The sequence below is a fragment of the Podarcis pityusensis genome, assembly GCF_964106645.2.
Source record: "Podarcis pityusensis genome assembly, chromosome: 3".
Lineage (NCBI taxonomy): Eukaryota > Metazoa > Chordata > Lepidosauria > Squamata > Lacertidae > Podarcis > Podarcis pityusensis.
The window spans coordinates 16213133-16229245 of NC_138026.1; the positions used below are offsets into that span (position 1 = coordinate 16213133).

Sequence of the window (16113 nt, forward strand, 5' to 3'; positions counted from 1 at the left end):
GAAAAAAACATGTAAGAGAGAGGGAGAAGTATTTGGGAGAGGACAATGATTGGAATCATGCTGATTAGTCTTTATCCCCATACTTCTACTTCACATAGTGACTGGACCAGGAGCCTTCAACCAGTAAATTAAACTAGTAACTGAGTAACTAAGTCCAGAGTTTAGCCAAAGTATACTCTACTCTGAGTGGGGGTTTTGTTTTGTTTTGCATGTTTTAGCATAAGTCATACCTCGGGTTGAAGATGCTTCGAGTTGCGCTTCGCGGCAATCCGGAAGTAACGGAGCGCGTTACTTCCGAGTTTCGCCGCTTGCGCATGCGCAGACGCTCAAGATGACATCACGGGCATGCGCAGAAGTGATGAAAAGCGACTCGTGCGTGCACAGACGTTCCGTCGCTAGTTACGTTTACCTCTAGATGCGAACGGGGCTCCAGAACGGATCCCGTTCGTATCTAGAAGTACCACTGTATTCCAAGGAGATATTTCTGGCTGCCATTTTACTGTCATTGAAATTCTACTCAGTATTGATCCAGAGCAGATTCCAACGTATAGTTAGCAGAGTAAAAACTTAAACACATTGCAGGATTCCCAAAAAATAGACCAGAGGCAATTAATATTTCATCCAGCAGAACTTTACTGCTACTGAAGGCAAATGAGCCTAATGGTGACAAATCCAATATGTTCAGGATTGGCACTGTCCATAAGAAATCTAGTTGTAGCAGACTTAACTTAAACTTACAATAACTTATAACACTATAGCATACTATGTACAGAACACCACACCAGAAGGAAAAGAGATAGAAAGTGGATGTGAAACCCAGACTCCTTCTGGCCTATTTTTATAGTCAGCATGACCTTGACAGAAGAGATAAGAGAACCAGTTTAAGCCAGCTGTACTCAGCTTCTCTGAAGGAACAACCCAAATATCATGAACCTTCTGCTTGTTTCTTTCACACAGAGAAGCTTCCAGAAGCTTCCAGAACCCTCTTGAATTAAGTAGAATAGGAGAGATTTCTACACATCAGATCAATACTTTCTGCACTAAGAAATGTGAACTGACATTTGCATGGAACACAATAAACTTTCTTATTTTATGTTCATGAGTACTTATACCAGTAGTGGAGGACCTATGATCCTCTAGATGTTTTTAGGACTTCAGCTCTTGACAGCCTCAACCAGCATGACCAATAGTCAGGAATAATGGGAGATTTAGTCCAGCAACTTCTGGAGGGTCACAGACACAGGTTCCCCATCCATGACACATACCATTAAACAGAGAGATTGGACTTCCCACTGGATGGTGGGTTTTATCTTGGAAGAGCACTAGTAGGCTCTTATAATAGAATTTACCATGAACTGACAGTTTGATTTGTACATTTGCAAGGGGGACGTGGACAAGAACAAACTTCTAGCAATGCTTCAGGTTTACAAAAATTAACAATATATTTTTTTAAAAAAACCAGTAGCTTGTAAAATAGGCTATAGGCAATATTTTACCCCCTCTGGAGAGGAATGTCTGACACTTACTCATGGGTGTGTACACCAGTGATTGGGAAACTCCCACAGCTTCATATGAAAAGCATCTGACACAAATGCAGGCAAAATAGCACATGCATTCAAGCACTTTAAAATCGGGGGGGGGGGGGCACAGAAGGGGTCAGTGGTGGACCTACACTTTTGGGGGCTTGAAGCTTGAACTGTAATGGTAACCACTGTTATCTTTTACAGTGGGGTTGTTCCATGACAGATCAACACTGTAAAACAAAACAACAACTACTGCCCCTCAGATTTTGGTTAAAATTGCTGCACTGGATTATCTCACATGTCAAAGTGTGCATAAAAATTTCCTATGCTTTATAGTTTTCGAGTTGTGCAACTCAAATTGAGTCTACTAGACCCATTTTTTTAAAAAAGAAATGTGGATTATAGTCACTTCTGGGGCTCCTCTGGGATCGGGGGCCCTGAAATTTAAGCTTCATTCGTTTCTCTGTAGATCCTGGAAGGGGGAAAGTGAAAAGTATATTTCTAGGTGGGCATTCTGTGCCCTGCATGCTAAGATTTGTGAAAGAAAAATAATGGTATATTTTATGCTAAAACTGCCACCCTAAACATTTTTTTTTCTGAAATAAGTCATTTATTTATCAATTTAGGAGTGGTGTGTGTGTGTGTGTGTGTGTGTGTGTATGTGTACACTAACCAAATTCAAATGACAGTAAGGAAAAAGGCTTTCAAACTAGGTACAGTTTTACCCTGGTTTTCAAACTTAATCCATTCCGGAAGTCAGTTCCAAAACCAAGGGGTTCCAAAACCAAGGCACGCTTTCCCATAGAAAGTAATGCAAGACAGATTAATCCATTCCAGACTTTTAAAAACAACCCCTAAAACAGCAATTTAACATGAATTTTACTATCTAACGAGACCATTGAGCCATAAAATGAAAGCAATAAACAATGTACTGTACTATAAAATAAATAAAACAATTTTGTAGATGATAAAAATAAAATTATTATTTTTTCTTACCTGCACTGATGATAGTCATTCTTTGGATGGGGGGCTTTTTTCCATTTCTGCAGTCACACAATCAATCAGTAGCTGAACTGGGTTCCACACAGTCTCAAAAACAAATTAACTGAAAAAGCCTCCAAAAAAAAAAGAAAAAAAAAAAAGCAAAATAAATAGCAAAAACAAAAGCGCCAAACTTAATCCATTCCGGAAGTCTGTTTGACTTCTGAAATGTTCAAAAACCAAGGTGCAGCTTCTGATTGCTGCAGGCACCACAGAAATAATAGCCAACAACCACATCAGACATTAGGCTTCCGAAAAACATTAGAAAACACTTACTTATGAGTTTTCGGTGTTTGGGAACCAAGGTGTTTGAGAACCAAGGTACCACTGTAGAGTTACAAACATTTCCTTGACATACAAATCAGACAATCAAAACAAGTGATTCAGGAAGCAGCACAGGCAGGACCAGGAATGTTGACTCTCAGCACAAGGAAAGTACCGTATTTTTCCATGTATAAGACTAGGGTTTTTTTTTACCAAAAAAATTGGTTTAGAATCGGGGCACATCTTATACATGGGTAGTCCTAAGGGGTGTTTTCTTAATTTGGAGTCCCCCCAAATAGGAGGCGTCTTATACATGGGGGTGTCTTATACACGGAAAAATACGGTAAGAGCAGCCTGAGATACCTGGGGCCTGTGCATGTTTTGTATCTGAATAGCCATCTCTGGCAGAACAGATTGTCACTCGCTGAGAGGGAATGGAGACATTTGTAGAGCTAAAGAAGCTGAATGCACCACTCTTTATGCACTTTTGCAAAATGATTGACAAAGGTCTCAAGGTCGAGGGCTTTTAATAGTTCCTTTTCAATTACCAGTACTGTATAGAAATGTTACTTAGGGCTTCATCACTCCTCCTCAAGCAGGTCTTAATTTGCCAGCTGCAGACATGAAAATGCTCATTCCTTCCCAGCATTTGACGGAGGTGTTGTGATAGCCAAATTTATATTTGAGGAACTCTAAATACACCACAACATATAGGTGTGAAGCAAATAACCAGCCTTTGGCAATCTTTATAAAATAATAATAATAATAATAATAATAATAATAATAATAATTTATTAATACCCCACCCACTCTGGGCGGCTCCCAACAGAATATTAAAAACACAATAAAACATCAAACATTAAAAACTTCCCTAAACAGGGTTGCCTTCAGATGTCTTCTAAAAATCAGATAGTTGTTTATTTCCTGGGCATCTGATGGGAGGGCGTTCCACAGGGCGGGCGCCACTACCGAGAAGGCCCTCTGCCTGGTTCCCTGTAACTTCACTTCTCGCAGTGAGGGAGCTGGACCTCAGTGTCTGGGCTCAATGATGGGGGTTAGAATCATAGAATCATAGAATCATAGAGTTGGAATAGACCACAAGGGCCGTCGAGTCCAACCCCCTGCCAAGCAGGAAACACCATCAGAGCACTCCTGACATATGGTTGTCAAGCCTCTGCTTAAAGACCTCCAAAGAAGGAGACTCCACCACACTCCTTGGCACCAAATTCCACTGTCGAACAGCTCTTACTGTCAGGAAGTTCTTCCTAATGTTTAGGTTTTCTGTTGGCAGACAGAAAAACACACACATCTGTGCACATCAATACAAAATAGACGCAGCATATGCTAAAATAAAAGGGACAGTCATCAGTGGGTACCATACAGTCTTGCCTCAGTCTACATGTGCCACTTTGATAGGGTTTTTGCTGCCGCTGCAGTATCTGCAGATTTCTTATCCATATGATGGATGAGTTTTCTTAACGTTTCCCCAGAAGAGGAGCTGAACGATGCTCGAATCAGTTGCAGAAACCACTGTATCTGATTAACGTAATTCTGGAGCTCTTATTGAGTCAGCTAATGATAGCAGGAATTCCATCAATTTACACATTCAGTAAATTGCTGGTAAAATGTTGGCCGCAGTCTTGCCGACAGCATCTCGTCGAAGAAATAGAAATGATAATGTGCTCTCGGTAGCAAGGAAACAATGCTAAATGAATGTCCGTTCTGGACCATGCTGCTGCTCGCCTTTGAATTTCTTACTTTGTTCTTACATCTGTATCAGATGTGGGGAACATTTGATCTGGATGTTGCTGAAATACAAGTCCCATTTGCCCTACCAAGGATGGCCAGTGGTCAGGAATGATGGGAGTCAGAGTTCACCAACCTCTGTAAGGGCCCAATGTTTCCCACGCCTGATTTATATCCTGCCTTTCTTCCATCACTGAATCAATCTTAGGCAGTGAGCATGTGATTTTCAGACAGTCACTCATCCAAGGAACTGACCAGACCTACAGCTAGCAAAGCAGTGGACTCATGTACCTTCAGGTCATACCTTTTGTGGGGAGGTGGTTTTGGTGGTGGTGAGGCAGTTCCAGGGATGGATAAGGACCCAGGGTTTTGTTTTTTTGTAAGGGCAGTTGAAAAACTGGAGGGATCTGCTCTGAGCTTTCAGGAAACAGCAGGTATGCACTGCAGCAGCCTAAGTAAATGCATACAGTATTGGCAGCCCTGAACCAGCTGCATAACTGAACCAGCTTGCAAAGAAATTGGCATGGAGAACATTCTGCAATTAGAATGAATAAGTGGAGATCTCACAGCGAGTACTTAACAATAGACCCCTTCATTTTTACCCTCAGTCCTCCTTTCTGTTCTGAAAAGTCATGTTTCCAGATTAGTCAGGGTCACATTAAAAATCAGAGCTTGGCAGTCGGCTTTTGTCTTTTAGTTTATTTTGAGTTTTGTGAAAAACAAGCAACGAGGGTTGCAAATCTTGTTAACTTCAGGAAGATTCTGAAAATGTTGGTGATGAATGAGTATGCCATTAAGTTCTCAAGCAGTTGTTGTTGATGATGCCTTTCCAACTCCAGGATTTCCCCCTCACCTCCCACAGTTACTGCTCCAATATTATTATACTGTTGGTGTTTAACGCAAAATGCCAATTGGAATCAATTAACTTTTGAGGCTGGTGGGCACATGTGGAATTCTAAAAAAGTGGTGTGGGAGCCAGTCACAAAGTGGCTGCCACAGGGCATGGAAAAGGAAGAATGCAGAAATCAGAGGAGAAGTCACTATGATGCCACACAGTGGTTGTTGTTTAGTCATTTAGTCGTATCCGACTCTTTGTGACCCCATGGACCAGAGCACGCCAGGCACTCCTGTCTTCCACTGCCTCCCGCAGTTTGGTCAAACTCATGTTTGTAGCTTCGAGAACACTATCCAACCATCTCGTCCTCTGTCGTCCCCTTCTCCTTGTGCCCTCCATCTTTCCCAACATCAGGGTCTTTTCCAGGGAGTCTTCTCTTCTCATGAGGTGGCCAAAGTATTGGAGCCTCATCTTCACGATCTGTCCTTCCAGTCAGCACTCAGGGCTAATTTCCTTAAGAATGGATGCGTTTGATCTTCTTGCAGTCCATGGGACTCTCAAGAGTCTCCTCCAGCACCATAATTCAAAAGCATCAATTCTTCAACAATCAGCCTTCTTTATGGTCCAACCACACAGTGGTACTTTATATCATATACATGGAAACAACAACAACAACAATAATAATAATAATTTATTATTTGTACCCCGCCCATCTGGCTGGGTTTCCCCAGCCACTCTGGGCGGCTTCCAACAAAGATGAAAAATACACTAAAATATCACATATTAAAAACTTCCCTGAACAGGGCTGCCTTCAGATGTCTTCTGAATGTCAGGTAGTTGTTTATCGCTTTGACATCTGATGGGAGGGCGTTCCACAGGGCGGGCGCCACTACCGAGAAGGCCCTCTGCCTGCTTCCCTGTAACTTGGCCTTTCACAGTGAGGGAACCGCAAGACTATTTGAACCACAAAAGGAAATTTCAAAATCATGATTTGTAACCATACTTATATTTACATCCCCTAAAATAATCCATGCAACCCACTCAGCACCTCAGTTGTTTTGGAATTGTTATTGTTAACTGTTTCGTTCGAGGTATGCAATGTAAACTAAGCACAGTGGTACCTTAGTTCTCAAACTTAATTCATTCTGGAAGTCCTTTCCAAAACCAAAGCGTTCAAAACCATGACACACTTTCCCATAGAAAGTAATGCAAAATGGATTAATTCATTCTAGACTTTTACAAACAACCCCTAAAACAGCAATTTAACATTTTTACTATCTAACGAGACCATTGCTCCATAAAATGAAAGCAATCAACAATGTACTGCAGTCACTCACTCACTCACTCACTCAATCAATCAGTAGCTGAACTGGGTTCCACACAGTCACACACAAAAAAGAGCAGCAGAAACAAAAATGCAAAATAAATGGCAAAAACTGACAGACCTCAGTGAAGGACACAAAACGGAAGTGTAACACTCAAAATGGAACACATTCAACTTCTGAAAAATGTTCGCAAACTGGAACACTTACCTCCAGGTTTGCAGTGTTTGGGTTCCAAATTGTTTGAGTACCAAGGCATTTGAGAACCAAGGTGCCACTGTAAATATGTTAAAACTAAAACTAAAATAGAATATGTATCTTCTTGTACCATTTGCATGATTTTTACATGACATGCCGCCATCAAATTGCAGATCACATCTGTCTCCGTGGAGTGGCCTATAAAAATTACAGATCCATTATTGCCAGTGACACAAAATATGAACTTGGAATGAATCCAAGTGCCATGGTGACCATGGCAAGCAAGTAATAGGCAGTCTCTACTTTGCAATCCATGGAAGCTAATCTCAGCTTTTATTTAATGGTGGCTTGGGAGTCATGCCTTGTCAAACATGATGAGGATCCAAGCCTTGGACCCATGTTTTTGTGTTATGGTGGCACTGCCCTCCCTTGTGCCCCCAAAAGGCACTGCCACTTTCACACATCTCCTTTTCCCACCTTTCTATTCCTAATCAGCACATCCATTCCAGCTCATTGTCTCCTTTTCTCCACCTAGAATTAAGCAGTGAAGGTACAGCAGCCTATCAGAAGTGTAGGGGTTGTGTCTAAATTTTGTGAGGAGGTCAGAGAGTGAGGAGAAACTGCTCTGGGCATGGAGAATGTGTTTGTTTGTTTGTTTGTTTGTTTGTGTGGCCTGCTTATATCCATTTGTTGTTGTTGTTTCATTGGGTTCACAATCTCTTGTGGGGCCCATGGAAGCCCTTGGTGGGCTGTTGGTACCATGTTGCAGTACCCCAGGAATCTTCTTCTTTGGCGATCACTCGTAGCCATGAACATGGTTATAACAGTGAGTCCATAAGTGACTGTGGAGGCCAGTTCTGGATCCACACATCTTTCCACAGTGGGGACATAAGTTTCCTGGCGGGAGTTGATCACGATGAGTGTTTGCCAAGCGTGTCTTCCTCTTCGCATGTTTCTCTCTTTCGTCCTGAGTTTGAGCGTCTTCAAAGTCCATGACACCTTTGGTAAAGACTGTTCTCCAAATTGTGCACTTGTAGGCCAGTGTTTCCCAATTGTCGGTGTTTATACTACATTTTTTTAGATTTGCCTTGAGAGAGCCTTTAAACCTCTTTTGTTGACCACCAGCATTATGCTTTCCATTTTTAAAGTTTGGAATAGTGTACAGTCGTACCTTGGTTTTCGAACAGCTTAGTTCTCAAACGTTTTGGCTTCCGAACATTACAAACCCGGAAGTGACTGTTCCGGTTTGCGAACTATTTTTGGAAGCCGAACGTCCAACAGGGCTTCTGCGGCTTCTGATTGGCTGCTGGAGCTTCCTGAACCAATCAGAAGCTGCACTTTGGTTTTCAAATGTTTTGGAAGTCAAACAGACTTCCGGAATGGATTCCATTTAACTTCCAAGGTATGACTGTAGTTGCGTAGGAAGATGCTAATCAGGCATCCAAACAACATGACCAGTCCAACAAAGTTGATGCTGAAGAATCATTGCTTCAACACTGGTGATCCTTGCTTCTTCCAGTACAGTGGCATTCGTTCGCCTGTCTTCCCAAGTTATGTTTCTCCCTTTTGTCCTGAGTTTGAGCATCTTCAAAGTCCAGGAATAGGCATCTGGGGGCTATACAGTCCAGCAGTTTGATATTTTAGGACATACATCCAGATCAAGCAGAAGACATTTGCGTGGACAGGCAGAGTGCCCCAAACCCTGGGTGGCCCCCTGTGGAATAATGACCCAAGACAACGTGCTATGGGATTAAAAGTGGCCACAACTTTATTATGTTTCAGATGTGGGTAGACCTTGGCTCAGGCATTGGGCGTTTATCCCTCCCAATTCCCCGCTGGGGATCTGGGGAACATCAGGGTTATCCAGTGTGTGTGGGGGGGGGATGGGCTGGCTCTGGAGAACATATGTTCAAGCAGAGAAAGCCCGCCCCCGTTATGCCGCTGTCGCAGGGGAGAGCAATGACAACCTCTAGGCGTAGGGCCAAAGCCTCCCCTAAAACAACCCCTTTAACGGGGAACCCTGGTATCGCTGCTGCAAAGAGGAGGGGGGCGTGGGTCACCACTGCACGCCCTCCCCCATTTAGGGAAGGATTCTGCCTAAGGCCTGATACCGCCAAAGTTGTGATGTTTTGCTACGGGAAAGGCAAACCTGCCAATGCAGGAGAATTCCTTTCCGGCCCTTCAATAGCGACCTTGACGTAACAGCGCCTGCGTACCTGTGGAGAAAAGGTTAACCTGCAAAAGAAGTCTTAACTGAGGGTGGGTAGGGCGGGAGAAGCTCTGGAGCCAACTGAGATTCCCAGGTGAGATCCTCCCCCTATTGTGTGGGCAGGTGGTCCCTCCCCCTACCTGGCCTGCTCACCTTGGCAACGCTTCCCCAGGAGGGATTGGGCAACTGGCTGAGGTAGGCAGAGACCTCCAGGTATCCCACCTGGGGAAGGCGAAGCCAAACCTGTGCTAATGGTGCTGCATAGGGTCCAGGGGCTGTGCACGACCACGCAAAGGACGCCCCCCCATTTTATGTGGGGAGTGGTCATTATGCAATAATGCATCAAATGCAGAGGAATCCTTGGAAGGTTTATTTACACTCAGAAGTCCCAAGCTGAGCATGCAGTTTTAAGCAAATCTCAAAGGCTTAACATAGAGTATGGGTAGGGAACCTGTGGCCCTCCATAACAGTGACTGATGTGGTGGGAAATGCCAAAACATTGTCCTCTTGACATTGGGGTCACTGGGGCTTACCTATACAGTGGAAGGGGGGCGGTCACTCGTGAAGACACACACATGAAGCCAGTGATATTCCTGCCAGTGTAGTCACATAACCCTGCCCTTGCTCCTGCTCTGCCCTACCCTTGCCCCATTCCAGATCCTCCAGATGTTGGCTCTTCATCTCAGACCATTGGACATGCTGTCTGGGAGTGATGGGAGGTGAGGTCCAACAACATCTGGGGTAGCCACAGGTTTTCCACCACTGCAATAGGTCTCATCAAATGTGGACGGTGATGCAAAGGGACCTCAACAGAAACAATGGGTGCAATACAACTTGGAAGAGGTACAGCTGAAGGTGATGTGTTAGGCAAGGAGTCTGGCATTTGGTGAAAATCTGTTATTTGTTAAGAGAATGAGATTTCGGTAAATTAGAGGCTGGATTTAATTTCCTCTCAAATCTGCTCAAATCCTTCCTATGAATAATACATGGGGTTCTTTTAATTCTTCATTCAGAAACACTTCTCCCGCTGGAGAAAGCAAATGTATAAATTTAATTATCCACATTTGGTCATTTGTTTTGTCTGTGTCATTACTGCCACAGTGGAGAAGCATCTGGGCTTACTGGTCACACCATGGCACAATATTTTCATAAAAGGGTAGGGGAAGCTCTGATCTTCTTTTGGCAAGGTTGCTTCTCAAGAGCAGTGCAAAAGGAGGAGGCAAAGATCGGCATCCTTCCCTGCCCCAGGCAAAAGAAGGCAGCAGGTCTAAAAGACAGCTACTTCAGACATATTTAAACAGCAGAAGGATATTCTTTCTGTCTAATCTTTTTGGTCTAATTGGAAGCTGCCTTAAAGCAGATCAGACTGCTTGTCCGTTGAGATTAGTATTGTCTGCTCTGACTAGCAGTAACCGTCCAGGATCTCAGATAGAGATGGCGGAGATTGATTCCCTGGACCTACTACTACTACTGCTGCTACTACTACTACTAATTTATTTATACCCTGCCCATCTGGCTAGGTTTCCCCAGCAACTCTAGGTGGCTCCCAACAAATATTAAAAACACAATAAAACATCAAACTTTAAAAACTTCCCCAAAAAGGGCTGCCTTCAGATGTCTTCTAAAAGTCAGTTGTTTATTTCCTTGACATCTGATGGGAGGGTGTTCCACAGGGCGGGCGCCACCACCACCGAGAAGGCCCTCTGCCTGGTTCCCTGTAATCTCACTTCTCGCAGTGAGGGAACCGCCAGAAGGCCCTCGGAGCTGGACCTCAGTGTTTGGGCTGAACAATGGGGGTGGAGATGCTCCTTCAGGTATACTGGACCAAGGCCATTTAGGGCTTTAAAGGTCAGCACCAACACTTTGAATTGTGCTTGGAAACATACCAGGAGCCAATGTAGGTCTTTCAGGACTGGTGTTATATGGTCTCGGCAGTCGCTCCCAGTCACCAGTCTAGCTGCCGCAGTCTGGATTAGTTGTAGTTTTCTGGTCACCTTCTAAGGTACATCCAGTCATAATGTTGTTCTTGTTTAGTCGTTTAGTCGTGTCCGACTCTTTGTGACCCCATGGACCAGAGCACGCCAAGCACTTCTGTCTTCCACTGCCTCCCTCAATTTGGTCAAACTCATGCTGGTAGCTTCGAAAACACTATCCAACCATCTCGTCCTCTGTCATCCCCTTCTCCTTGTGCCCTCCATCTTTCCCAACATCAGGGTCTTTAATAATAATCCTTCCAGCCATAATAATCCATCCAGTCATAATAATAATCCTTTATACAAAAACTGCAATATCAATAACTTCTATTCATGTCGACACATTAAAGCTACAAGTGAGGAACTCAAACTATATCTTTGTTCTTCCTGTGTGTGGCAATTATTCTGTCTGTGGTGTTTTTTCCTGTCCTTGTAAGATGCTATGTCTTTCTTTCCCCCAGTTGTTGCTGTTATCCATCATGCCTTGTACAGAGCTGATATCCCATTGTTGTTCCAGAAATTTCTGTTTCAAATATGTTTTTTAAGTTTTTAATTTTTTATTTAAAAAACACATTAATTGTATTTTCTCCTGACATATGTGTTTGGCACTCTGGCCTTTTTTGTGTGAAGGAAGTGTGGGATATAAATTTAAAGGAAGAGATAATAAATGAATAAACATGGCTGATGTGCATTAATTTTTCTATATATCTATTAACGCTTATTTGTCCAACTTTTTCTTTTCCAGAATGCTCAAGCCAGCTATGATTTCAGCAGCAATGACCCCTATCCGTACCCCCGCTATACAGATGATTGGTTTAACAGGTGAGAAGCTCATCTAACCCTTTTCCTTGTTGGGAAGTTACAAACTTTCCTCGTAGCATCTCTGATCCAATTCAATCTTTTGCCAGTTTGCTTGGTCCACATCTTCAAATGAAACAACCTGATTTTCACTCCCTGTTGTAATAAGCTGATCAGAATGTAATTATTGTTTGGTTTGTGCAAGTCACCAAATTTTGCTGTATCGTTCTTGGGTTTTTTATTTTTTTAAAAAATGTATCTAAAAGTACATATTTTGGATAGCATGCGTATTTTATGGAAAATACATTTTAAAATAATGCACTTTTTGGAGCATTTTCTTTCTTTCAAGATTGCAGTTGCTGTGGCAACTGGACTTAAACGGATGCAGATTCAATGGTGATGAAGGTGCTCCAAGCAAACTCCCAGTTCTCATGATTCTTCCCTTCCAAAAAGAAAAAGGAGGAGGCGGAAGATCAAGTGCATGAAATGGTTGCACAATTGGGCACCCATGTGGAGAGCGCATGTCTAATGTGACATTATTGGCATGATGAAAGTTCTTCTTCACAATGACCTTTGCTGTCTTAGAGAACGAGTGAAGAACCAGGCTTCTCTCAGCCAAAGTTAAGCGCTGTTCAGGCACATAGGCACATTAATTTCTGGCCAAAAGGTTTGTGCAAATGCTCAACTCTCTCAGTGGAATTATTTTTAATGCTTCACTTTGGCTGGAGTGTGTCCAAAGTAAGGAAAGGGAAATTGTGGTTCTGCTCACATTTTGATGCAAATGGACCTCGTTCATAAACTGAAATGCAACTATAATAATAATAATTTATTATTTATACCCCACCCATCTGGCTGGGCTTCCCCAGCCACTCTGGGCGGCATCCAAAAAAATATTAAAATACTGTAATACATCAAACATTAAAAGCTTCCCTAAACAGGGCTGCCTTCAGATGTCTTCTACAAGTCTGGTAGTTGTTGTTCTCTTTGATATCTGGTGGTACGGCGTTCCACAGGGAGGGCGCCACTACCGAGAAGGCCCTCTGCCTGGTTCCCTGTAACTTGGCTTCTCGCAGTGAGGGAACCGCCAGAAGGCCCTCAGTGCTGGACCTCAGTGTCCGGGTAGAACGATGGGGGTGGAGACACTCCTTCAGATATACTGGACCGAGGCCGTTTAGGGCTTTAAAGGTCAGCACCAACACTTTGAATTGTGCTCGGAAACATACCAGGAGCTAATGTAGGTCTTTCAAGACCGGTGTTATATGGTCTCGGCGGCCACTCCCTGTCACCAGTCTAGCTGCTGCATTCTGGATTAGTTGTAGTTTCTGGGTCACCTTCAAAGGTAGCCCCACGTAGAGCGCATTGCAGTAGTGCAAGCGGGAGATAACCAGAGCATGCACCACTCTGGCGAGGCAGTCCGCAGGCTGATAGGGTCTCAGCCTACGTACCAGATGGAGCTGGTAAACAGCTGCCCTGGACACAGATTTGATCTGTGCCTCCATGGACAGCTGTGAGTCCAAAATGACTCCCAGGCTGTGCACCTGGTCCTTCAGGGGCACAGTTACCCCATTCAGGACCAGGGAAACCTCCACACCTGCCCGCCTCCTGTTCCCCCAAAACAGTACTTCTGTCTTGTCAGGATTCAACCTCAATCTGTTAGCCGCCATCCATCCTCCAACTCTATCCTTCAGAATCGCCACTTCTCCGAATTTTGTGATCTTCGGGAGATGTTTGTGACAGATTTCCCAACACAGTTCATTCTCAGGGTGACATGTTGCATTTCCATGTACATATGTACATTCACAGCTCCCTGCAGTTGCTCTTGAGAATGACTGATGTGTCGGCACATTCTCGTTAGTACTTGTGCCATTTCTGCCAGAAGCATAGGATAACATGGAAGTTTTCATATATTTGCAGATGAGATGACACCTGACATTTAGCTAATGTGCTGTAATTAATTAGTGAAGAGTTGCACAACTCTGGGACTTCAAAGATCATTGGGCTTCTGCATTTCTATTATATGCCCTAATTCAGCAAATTAGATGTCTAGGAGAGAAGTCTGGAACAGCACAGCACTTACGCTTAGTTACTGATTACCATTTTAGTTCAGAAGCTCATATTCATCTAGCAATGAGACAGATTTTGGCTTGGACTAGATTTCTGCATGCCATTACTGAATAGGGGCTCATCAAGACTTGCACTTGTCCCGTGCATAGAAAGCATGGGTCCAAGTAGTTTTTTTTTCTTGTTCCACATTTTCTAAGCACAGGTGTGAATGGTTTCCCCCAGGAAAACCTGCTCTTTAGTGATAAATCAGAGCAAATGGCAATCTGCTAAAAACCCTGATTGTCATTTGCTCCAATTCAGCAGTAAAAATCAGGTTTTCCCAAGGAAAACGGTGGGCAAAGACAAATCTGGATGAGCCCCAGACTGATCCAGTACACTATATATATATATATATATATATATATATATATATATGCTTCGTTCAAACAAAACAAGAAATAAAAGCATACAGAAGTATTATCAATAAAGACAAAAAAAGGGAAAAAATAAATAGGTAAGACTTATTACATTACGTTACAGGTATATTCTTCTTGGATTTCTATCGACTTTCTGTCACCCCACCATGTGTCCAGCACATGATTATAACAGCAGATTCCTCACGCCACATGACAATCTGTTTTGATCATTTCAAAATACAGCAGACATGTGGCATGTTTGCAGGAGCAGCTCACCTGCTGGGACATCACTGCCACTTACGGGGGGACGGCAAGGTGGCAGCGAGGCTGGGCACTGTGCAGGTGCGCCAGTGGGAGATTGGCTGGGCTGGTGTGCCGGCACAGTCCCAAATTTGCCACCATCTCGGTCCTCCTGTTAAAGGCAACGATGCCACTGCTGGCTGGCTGTTGTGGTTCCATGCCGCCAGGCAAGCTACCTCAGTCTGTTTGAGAAACACAGGTTAAAAGGCCCTTTGGGCATGCGGAACGATCTGCATGGCCCTTTAGCTCTTAGCCTTTGTTTACAGCCTGCCTTTTCTGTACAAAGCACAGAATTGCTCATATGGAGCTCCTAACAAATTTCTGTTCAGGTGCTGAGCCAGCCCTTGCCCAATTGAGTAGGTGGAATCAGAAAGGTGTGGGAAAGGATGGGCAAGCAACTCACCAGTCTAACTTGTTCTGCACCTGACCCCCTTGTGGGATGCAGGTGGCGCTGTGGTCTAAACCACTGAGCCTCTTGGGCTTGCTGATCGGAAGGTCAGTGGTTTGAATCTGTGCGACGGGGTGAGATCCCATTGCTCTGTCCCAGTTCCTGCCAACCTAGCAGTTCGAAAGCACACCAGTGCATGTAAATAAACAGGTACCGCTTCGGTGGGAAGGAAAACAGTGTTTCCGTGCACTCTGGCACTCGTTGCGCCAGAAGTGCCAGAAGCAGTTTAGTAATGCTGGCCACATTATTATTATTATTATTATTATTATTATTATTATTATTATTTCAACTTCTACACACCCCTTTACCCAGAGGTCTCAGGGTGGTTCACAACAAGACCACAACATATAAAATCAAACCAAAAGCAGTAACCCAATAACCCACTCCAAAAAACCCCCCACCACATTCTAAAAGGGTGTTGGATGTCAATAAGATCTGCCAAAGGCCTGGTTAAAAATGAACGTTTTTGCCTGGAACCTAAGGGTGTATAATGAAGGCACCAGGCAAACTTCCCTGGGGAGAGCATTCCACAGACGGGGAGCCACTGCAGAGAAGGCCTAGTCTCATGTTGCCACCTTCGGGATCTCTCAAGGAGGAGGCACACAAGGAGGGCCTCAGAAGATGATCTCAGGGTCCAGGGAGGTTCATATGGAAAGAGGCAGTCCTTGAGGTCCTTGACCCGGAAAGCTGTCTGTGGACAAACGCCGGCTTCCTTGGCCTGAAAGCAAAATGAGCGCAACAACCCCATAGTCGCCTTTGACTAGACTTAACTGCCCAGTGGTCCTTTACCTTTTTACCTATCCCATTTACCCTTGGCTTACATTTAACTTCTTCAGATAAAGTTAGACACAACCTCCAGTCTCCTCAAGCCCAGCCCATGTCAAGGAAATAAACAACTATCTGACTTTTAGAAGACCTCTGAAGGCAACCCTGTAGCGGGAAATTTTTAATGTCTAACGTTCTACCATTTTTTATGTGCTGTAAGCCACCCAGAGTG

General features: G+C 43.8%; 1 protein-coding gene across 1 annotated transcript in view; it reads left to right on the top strand.

Moving 5' to 3' along the window:
- Positions 1-16113, top strand: part of PCSK2 (proprotein convertase subtilisin/kexin type 2) — a 129030-nt gene that overhangs the window by 83880 nt on the left and 29037 nt on the right. Inside the window, exon 6 of the mRNA XM_080999144.1 lies at positions 11857-11933. Coding sequence (XP_080855270.1) covers positions 11857-11933 — 77 coding nt within the window. The remainder of the gene's footprint in view (positions 1-11856; positions 11934-16113) is intronic.